General features: G+C 36.4%; 1 protein-coding gene across 6 annotated transcripts in view; it reads right to left on the bottom strand.

Moving 5' to 3' along the window:
* Positions 1 to 7,795, bottom strand: part of CCDC181 (coiled-coil domain containing 181) — a 52,361-nt gene extending 44,566 nt beyond the window's left edge. For 2 of the 6 annotated variants that reach the window (XM_059935875.1, XM_059935866.1), the window contains exons 1-2: positions 7,678 to 7,795; positions 1,908 to 2,027 (exon numbers count right to left, since the gene is read on the bottom strand). In XM_059935875.1, coding sequence (XP_059791858.1) covers positions 1,908 to 2,024 — 117 coding nt within the window. In that variant the 5' untranslated portion in view covers positions 2,025 to 2,027; positions 7,678 to 7,795. Of the gene's footprint in view, positions 1 to 557; positions 616 to 1,907; positions 2,048 to 7,332; positions 7,550 to 7,677 lie in introns of those variants that run through there. The other 4 variants (XM_059935892.1, XM_059935883.1, XM_059935909.1 and 1 more) reach the window with 4 other exon arrangements.
* Between the last annotated feature and the right edge of the window lie 1,215 nt (positions 7,796 to 9,010).

The raw sequence follows: 9,010 nt of genomic DNA on the forward strand, positions 1-9,010 counted from the left end.
GGTCTTACTTTTTTAAAAAATTTAATTCCACATGAACAGTAAACCAGCATTATCACATCACAAAACCCTGCTCCACATCTGTTTCTAACTAATGGTTTCTTACCTAGCATCTCTCCTACAAACATGTATCCTCACCTACCAAACACTTTGCCCCTAAAATATATAATTTTTTCTCTTTCTCAGACAATTCTCTCCTCCTGAAAGAGTTCCATGGGAGCTACTCTTTCCTGCTCTCTTCAACCCCTTAAAATTCCCTTCCTCTTTTACTAGCTCAGTCACCATCTCTAACAGCCTCTTCTTCCTAACCTGTACAACACTGCTGTATGTCCAATAAGTAAATAAACCTGACCCCCTAAAATGACTACCAAATAACTAAGACCAACTAAGATCTCTGCCTTGTAATTTTTCTTTTTAGCCTTATTTGATTCTCTGGCTCATTTCTATAGTATCTGTTTCCAAATTCTCCTTTAGCTTTCACTTCTTTGTAAAACCCACCACAATAAAATCTTCCCCCGACCCTCACCCCTGTTTCAAGTTCTGTCATCCATTTTTCCTACCAGCCGCAAAGGAAAAAGTGATTGTAATAATCCACCAGAATGAGCAAGATTCATTACAGCTTTCTGTTTTGACCACTGCTGTATCCTCAGCACTTAGAACAGCCTCTGACACATGGCAGGCGATCATTACTTTTTGTTGAATGAATGAAGAAAGAAATAAAACAATGAATTATCATTATCACTTCTCTAATTCTATTACCCTGTGCTGTGGCTCTCACACTCTTCCAGTCATGAGACCTTGGTTCAGCATTATTGCTCTGGGTATCTCTACCTCTACTCATTCTGATTATTTTTTTGTTAAAGATGCATAAAACTCCCATGTAAAAGTCATCTTAGAAAAGTCTTCACTTTTTACTCTGTTGCCATTTCCAAATATCATCTAACCTATCTGTCTTCTCCATTGCATAAGAAAGCAAGAAGGAACTAAGAGACAGTTGTGATGTAAAACCTGCTGTCTTCATTTCCTCATATTCTTTTCCTTAACTCTCTTAAATCTGGTTTCTGCTGTAACTACTCTGATCAATGTCCCTCTAAAGTCACCTTTTCTTATCCCCATCTTGGTCCTTTTCTTTATTACTTCCCTATTTATTGACAATAATTATATTATGCATAATAATTACATATTATCTACTGTAATACACATATGTAATATAATTAGTGTCAATACATTTGCATATATATACACACATATATATTATATATGGATACACATACACACTGTATATATGTAAAGAGAGAAAGAAGGAACCTTCTGTGAACCAGGAACTGGTTCATTTTCCTGGGCTTCCCTTCTACATGTCTGATAAATAGTACAGAATCATGTTTAATGGATCCACTTTTTCCTACAAATATTCCTATGGCTCAGTCTTTGACCTTTTACTTTTTTCTGTATATTCATTCCCCTAAAATTCACTCTTAAGGTTTCCAATATTAGCTGAAAGACCATGTTTTTGAGGATTTGCTTTATTTTTCATGTATATTAAAAGAATAACCCCATGATTTTACCCAGGTTCATATAAAGTAGAAATTAACTATTTGTTTTTTACTTTTGGTGCAATAAATTATTTATATTATGTAAATTATAATTTTAATTTTTTAATTATAATTTTGGCTTTATTAAGTGCTAACTTAATCGCTGTTCTCTCACTAATTAGTCCTATGCCTTAGGACGTTTAAACTCTCCATGCCTCAATTTTCTCATCTCTAAGATGGGGATAATGACACTTGTTCTATGTATATCAAAGGAATTTTGTGAGGTTTAGATGAAATAATATATGTGAAACTCCTCAAGAACTACAAAACACTTTGTTAATATAATTACTATGAACTCTGTTGACAATTTATATATACCTCTATTATGCTGGCACCACTTTTTTCTTTTTCATTAATCAACCATTCCAGGTCCTTTTCAAAGTCATCTTCATATTCTCCACTATCTTTTGAATCAGTTTCTTTATTTTCATCCATTTTCTGTGTGTTAAAGGAGAATGCTATAAGATTAAAAGAGATAAGGTGTACGTCATGTCCACTTTAGCGGTAGTACGGAGTATGCTTAATTAGCTTACCTTTAACGTTAAAGGTAAGCTAATTAAACATAGAAACACAAATTATGGAATGTTCAGAATAAACGTATCAGTATACCCTAAAAGAGAGACTTAAAAGGCCTGACATTTTCTAGGTGTACCATTCCTAACAACCATTCCACCTCTCCGCAATTCCTGACACCCTATTTACAAGGAGACTGAAAAAGGTGGATAAGAAAACTATCTGAGGCTTAGAGAAGGATTTTCCACATCCCTACCAATCATTAAAACTCCTTGTCCAAGTAAGAGCTGATGAATCAGCTTTTTAGTCTCACTCGTTCACATTTTCTCATAGTCAAATAAAAACAATTAAATTAATTCTGATCCTCAGTTTCTCAATCCATCTAGTAATTTATATAGCAAAATTATAATTTGTGATCTGAGAGTTTTTTTTTAACTATGTAACAACTGACTCTCAGTTATAGTAAATACTAATTTCCAGAGAAGTCAAACTGTTGTCAATTCAAAATAAAATATATCTTTTTCATAAAAAAACAAACTGTGATGCCTAGTACTATCTGGAAGGCAGTGACAAGAAAAAACAATGTCAGATGACAGTTAATAAATGTTTGTGAAAATGGTGTAAAACTTTTTATGAAAATACCATTCAGCCATTTTTATGAAAAAAACTAAAGTTATCTGTAAATTGAGGTCAGTTCCAAGTCCTAATTTTTTGGTCCATAATTTTTCAAATGGAGGAAGCATTTCAATCTTTACCTATAACGTGCCTTTATGTGTGTGAGCATACTATATATATGTGTGAATATGTACTGCAATTTTGACAAATATTTGTTGAACACCTACAATATTCCTATAAAAATTATAAAATATGCTCTTGAGCCTTGACACAGAAGACAAACATAAACAAAATACATAAATTTAAAATGTGGATGAAAAACATAAATTGAAAATGTAGGTAAGTGGAAAAAGGGTATATTATAAAGGACTGTGGAAAGAAGAATAAAAAAGCAACTAACTCAGTTTAAAATTGGAAATATCAAGGAAAAATGAGATGGGTTTTGAATAATGAGTACGAGAGTTCATCATCTATCCCAGACAAGAGAACAGCATGAGAAAGAATTAACACAGAAGTGCATGGAATTTTCCAGTGTGGCCTGAACATAAATGTGCTCCTGGAGAAAGGTCTAGAAGAAATGAGAAGGCATCAGTTTGATGTCATATTTTCTTTTCAAAAAGAAAATGGTTGAGGGAAAGTTGTTTATGTAGAACTAATTGTCATGAAATAGCCAAAGGTAGAAATATACAGCAATAATCTGCATACGTTCCACTATTGACTTAAACAAAAAGAGAAATGCTCTATAAATATACTTAGAATTTTAGGTCCAGTTTCAAAAGAACTGTAGAAATATGATCTTCAGGGCCCCAAACACCTGGGACCTTGTTTCTATACCTGCCTTCTCTTGCTCCTACACCAAGAATAAGTTGCCTAAAACCTTTTCTGGAAGTAGAAAGTACAGATGTCAAGAACACATGAAATCTAGGTACATTTTTTAAGATACAAAATGAGAGAAATTATGTTTGATTTGATAAACATAAAACATCAAACTCTGTTGTGGCCATTAGCTTCACTTTATTCTCCCCAAATGTTTGACCAGACTACCTAACCTGGTGCCAATTTTACTAAAGCAAGATTTACATTTTTTTCCTTCTACTGTTCACCACCAAATGATAATGAAAGCATGTGGGAGACCATCTTTCCACTAGCTGTACAAGCACTAGCTAAGAGAAGAGATAACACTATGTGTGAAAAACCTTTTGATAGGTTTTAGTGCACAGTAGGTTCAAAATGAGTTAAAAGGATGAGATAATTCAAATAGATACATGTACCCCAATGTTCACAGCAGCACTATTTACAATAGCCAAAACATGGAAGTAACCTAAATGTCTATCAACAGATGAATGGATAAAGAAGATGTGGTGTGTATATATAAACAATGGAATATTACTCAGCCATAAAAAAGAATGAAATAATGCCATTTGCAGCAACATGAATGGACCTAGAGATTATCATACTAAATGAAGTAAGTCAGAAGGAGGAAGACAAGTACCATATGAGATCACTTGTATGTGGAACCTAAAATATGACACAAATGAACTTATTTATGAAACAGAAACAGACTCACAGACATAGAAAACAAACTTTTGGTTACCAAAGGGGAAAGGGGGTAGGGGAGGGATAAATCAGGAGTTTGGGATTAGCATATACAAACTACTATATATAAAACAGATAAACAACAAGGTCTTACTGTTAAGCAACAAGGTCCTACTGTATAGCACAGGGAACTATATTCAATATCCTGTGATAAACCATAATGGAAAAGAATATGATAAAGAATATATGAATCACTTTGCTGTACACCAGAAGCTAACACAACATTGTAAATCAAGTATACATCAATTAGAAAAAAAAAATGATGAGGACAAAAACATAAATGGGCTCCAAGGCTGAGACCTGACTGAGGTACAGATAACATAGGAAGCTCTGTATGCAGTTTGTTACAGTTTAGAGAACAAAAGACAAGCTGGAACACATTCAGAGGTTGGTAAACCAGGAGACAGGGAAATAAAAGACAAGGAGAAGGGAAGAAGGCGGGTTATGAGAATAAAATGCCTTAAAGCCAGTATTCTGAGGAATACTTGAAAACCCTCAGAATGTTAGCCCACAGAAGAGAAATCTCCTAAAGGAGAGTCATGACAACTGCTTTACAATATTAAAATGGTCACCATGTAAAGGAGGGTTGGACTTGCATTATTTCAAACAGTAAGACTAGTACCAAGGACTAGAAACTCAGGGGCAAATTTTGCCACAATGTAAGACAGAATTTACATTTTCAAACTTGCCCTGAAGTGAAGTGAGCTGTGTTCCCTGTTGATCAAATGTTTATACAGAGCTCGGAAGATAATCGCAGCGTGACTGTTTCAAAGGAGACTGAAACTTTAGACAAACGATTGAGCTAGATGACCCTTAAGGTTTATTTTAACTTTTACTATAAGACGCAAATTAGCAAATAACTGCCGACTTATGAAATGCAAGAGAATGTAAAAACAAATGCATAGTACCATGATAATGCTTACTCTAAAATAAATTATCAGTGTCTGAATAACTGAGTTCAAGACTTAAATTCTAAAGTCTATTTCATTTAAATGTCACCACCTTTCCTCTGCAGAGTTCTTAATATTACTTCCCCTTCCCTCTCAAGACAAGTTAGTTTTAGGCACACTGAGTGTTAATTATTCAACTCAATTATTCAACTGGATAATTATAACTATTTCTAATGTATTAGTTGGACTGTATCCTTCTAGATACTTCTTTTAAGCTAAAAATAGGAAATGGACTTTCTTAAAGGACTCAAAGTAATGCCTCAATAATTTGGAAATCAGAGGTTGAGAGGAATATTTTGAAGTGACCTGAAGAAAACAAATCAATGTTTCAGAGTGAGTTTATTTACCACTGCCTAAGCTGCAAAACAGGCTAAATCACGTGAACTGTTTTGTCTACTTACCTACCAATTAAAAGTAAGGGTGTCGGGGTTTCCCTGGTGGTGTAGTGGTTAAGAATCCGCCTGCCAATGCAGGGGACACAGGTTCAAGCCCTGGTCCGGGAAGATCCCACATGCCACGGAGCAGCTAAGCCCGTGCACCACAACTACTGAGCCTGTGCTCTAGAGCCTGCGAGCCACAACTACTGAGCCCATGTGCCACAACTACTGAAGCCCACGTGCCTACAGCCCGTGCTCCGCAACAAGAAAAGCCATGACAATGAGAAGCCCACGCACTGCAAGGAAGAGTAGCCCCCGCTCGGCTCAACTAGAGAAAGCCCACGTGCAGCAATGAAGACCCAATGCAGCCAAAAATAAATAAATAAAATAAATAAATTTTTAAATTTTTTTAAAAAAGTAAGGGTGCCAAGAATGATATAGAATAGACTAAAACTCACTGTGATCCAAAACACTTATATAAATAATACTATTTTTCACAGTCACATATGCCTTAGGATAATCAGCTTTATTTTCAGATCAGGAATCTTGAAATTGATTATTTTAAGATGTTTAAGTTACATAACTAATTGTTAGAGTAAGACTTCTACGGAACTCATCAGTGCTTTCCCTTAATTTCATAAAAACATCGTTCTGACCTGTAAATAAATGGTTGCCTGAAGACTCCAGTAGATACGCTTTACTATTCACAAAGTATCTCACCCATGTGAAAACTCAAATTTAAAACTAAAACATAGAATCAGCAAAATAAATAAAAATAAAATAATTACAAACTAAACATATTAGGTATTATTAAATCAAACTATTATGCTATAATTAAAAAGAAAAAAAAAGCCATAGTTGAAGTGACTCAAGGAAGTAAATGAAGTTCATCAAATAACAAGTGCCATTCTTCTCCTGTAACTTCAAAAAATTCATGGATAGTTCCCAAGTAAACAAAGAACATAAATCATAAGCTCTTGTAACGAAGTCCCTTAAGCCTTTTTCAAATGCGTCACAGGATATTCAATCCCCTTCAGGTTTTTTAATCTTCATCCCCAGGGTACTGGCCATATGGTACACAGTCTACATTCTGGAACAGAAATACATTTTACACAAACTGAATCACCTAACACGTATTCCTTGTGAGTTTCACACATTCAATGTGTATCATCAGTAAAAACCTATGTAGGTGGCTTAGGCCAGAACCACCCTCTTAATAAGGAATTGTAGCAAGAGACAGAAATTAATTCCTTCCTCTTATGTGTCTGCTAAATCCCATGTGGTTATGTGACTGCAGATTTTTTAGTGTGAGTCTAAACTAAGCCCATATATACACACAAATTTCATAACTTTCTTTCAGGATTCAAAACACTCAAAAATAGTTTTATCTAAATCATTGACTCCAGTCATACTATTTTAAGCTTGTTTAAAATCTAAGAAAACGGGAAGAACGTCAAACAAAACGCCTTTTAATATAAAATAAGTACTTAAGCAAAAGCTAACCAATAATCACATCATGAAACCATCTGGCCCATTCTTACTGCGGCATCCTACCCAGACTGTGATCCCATCAGTAAAAATATTTTTAAATCATAATCTGTCACACAGTATGACGATAAACAATATTTTACAAACATCAGTGGTAATTTTAATTTCTAGCCAGGGTCCCAAGGTACCACCGACTAACAATACCTTAGCCTCTTCATGGAAGCTAACATTTCAGGAGTGACTTTTTTCTCCCAGGGATGAGAACTTTTAGAGGCGAAAGAATATGACAAAAATTAGAAAGGAAGCTACCCTCCGAGGGGTTTCCCTCATACAGAGCGAAGTAAGGCGGAATTGCCTGGCTTCCCCGCCAGCGCCAAGCTCCGTGGACCCCGGACTCAGAAGGATGAGGCGCCAGCACGAAGTCTCCTCACTCGCTTCTCTACCCACCTTTCCTCCCAGCTGTCCCAGACGTTTACCCCTTTACCCTCTCTCCCACCGTAAATATCTCCGCATCATCCTTCCCTTCGCTCCCTTTATATCCCCTCCTGCCTGTGTAAGACGCAGCGGCTGGGGTCACAAAGTCGGCCAGGGGAGTTCTCCTTTCCTCCTTTTTCTAAGCTCTGACAGTGAAGCGAGTGAGATCCCAGAACCTGCGCTGCAGCAGCCAGGACCCGGCTGCCATGGCAACGGCGCGTCTCCGCGTCTTCCATCCGGGCCTCTTTCGCTGCAAGGGCGCAGGAGACCAGCGCAGACGCAGACGATAGCCTAAGAATACCTACCTCTCCAGGCGCTCTTCCTGATGCGGCAAACGACCTCTCTGGCTGCGGTTTCTGAGGAAACGACCAAGAAATCCAAGCATCACCCGCAAGTTTCACGAGCGTTAGTAAGAACTGGGGAAAGTTTACTCTCTGGGTTGAGTTTTCCAACGTGTGTCTCTTGCCGGATACGGACTTTATTAGAATGAATTCTAGAGGTATATTGCCGTAAGTTGTTTTCTTCACCATTAACTTCCAAAAGTAGTTTCAGCTTTCATTAGTAGATAAGCACATTGCTAATTAGTGACCGGAAGATTCCCCATCCCACCCCCATCCCCCCTAATCAAAACCAAACTTTTGCAGCTAGAAGTTATCATACTAAGTGAAGTTAAGTCAGAAAGAGGAAGACAAATACTATGTGATATCACTTGCATGTGGAATCTGAAATATGGCACAAATGAACCTACTATGAAACAGAAACAGACTCACAGACGTGGACAACAGACTTGTGGTTGCCAAGGGCGAGGGGGTGGGAGAGGAAAGGACTGGGAGTTTGGGATTAGCAGATGTAACCTATTATATATAGGATGGATAAACAGCAAGGTCCTACTGTATAGCACAGGGAACTATATTCAATCTCCTGTGATAAACCATAATGGAAAAGAATATGAAAAAGCATGTCTATATGTGTATAACTGAGTCACGTTGCTGTACAGCAGAGATTGGCACAGCATTGTAAATCAACTATATTTCAATAAAAACATAGAGTAAAATAAAATATAAACTTTTATTGCCCAAGAGAATGGTCAAAGGAAATAGGATGTTTGCTCCAGCTTTCAAGCATGTCAAAATGGTCATCTAGAATTTTCTCAAATCCTCTTTAAAGGTCATCTTTATGTATGAAGGGGGAGCAAGGTGATTTTGGGGCTGTGGTGACAAATGACAAGATTTTAGGAACTGTCCATTCCCTACCAGACATAAAGCAGGGAGATATGAAAATATTTCCTCAGCACATTCCATTCATATTATTTTTGTTTATTATTAGGATTTCTATCATTTGGTAAAATGGAGAGCACCTTTTCTCCAAAGAGGAGCAATATAAAACTGAATTTTTAAGTATTCTCCAA

Source organism: Balaenoptera ricei, chromosome 1, assembly GCF_028023285.1.
Source record: "Balaenoptera ricei isolate mBalRic1 chromosome 1, mBalRic1.hap2, whole genome shotgun sequence".
Lineage (NCBI taxonomy): Eukaryota > Metazoa > Chordata > Mammalia > Artiodactyla > Balaenopteridae > Balaenoptera > Balaenoptera ricei.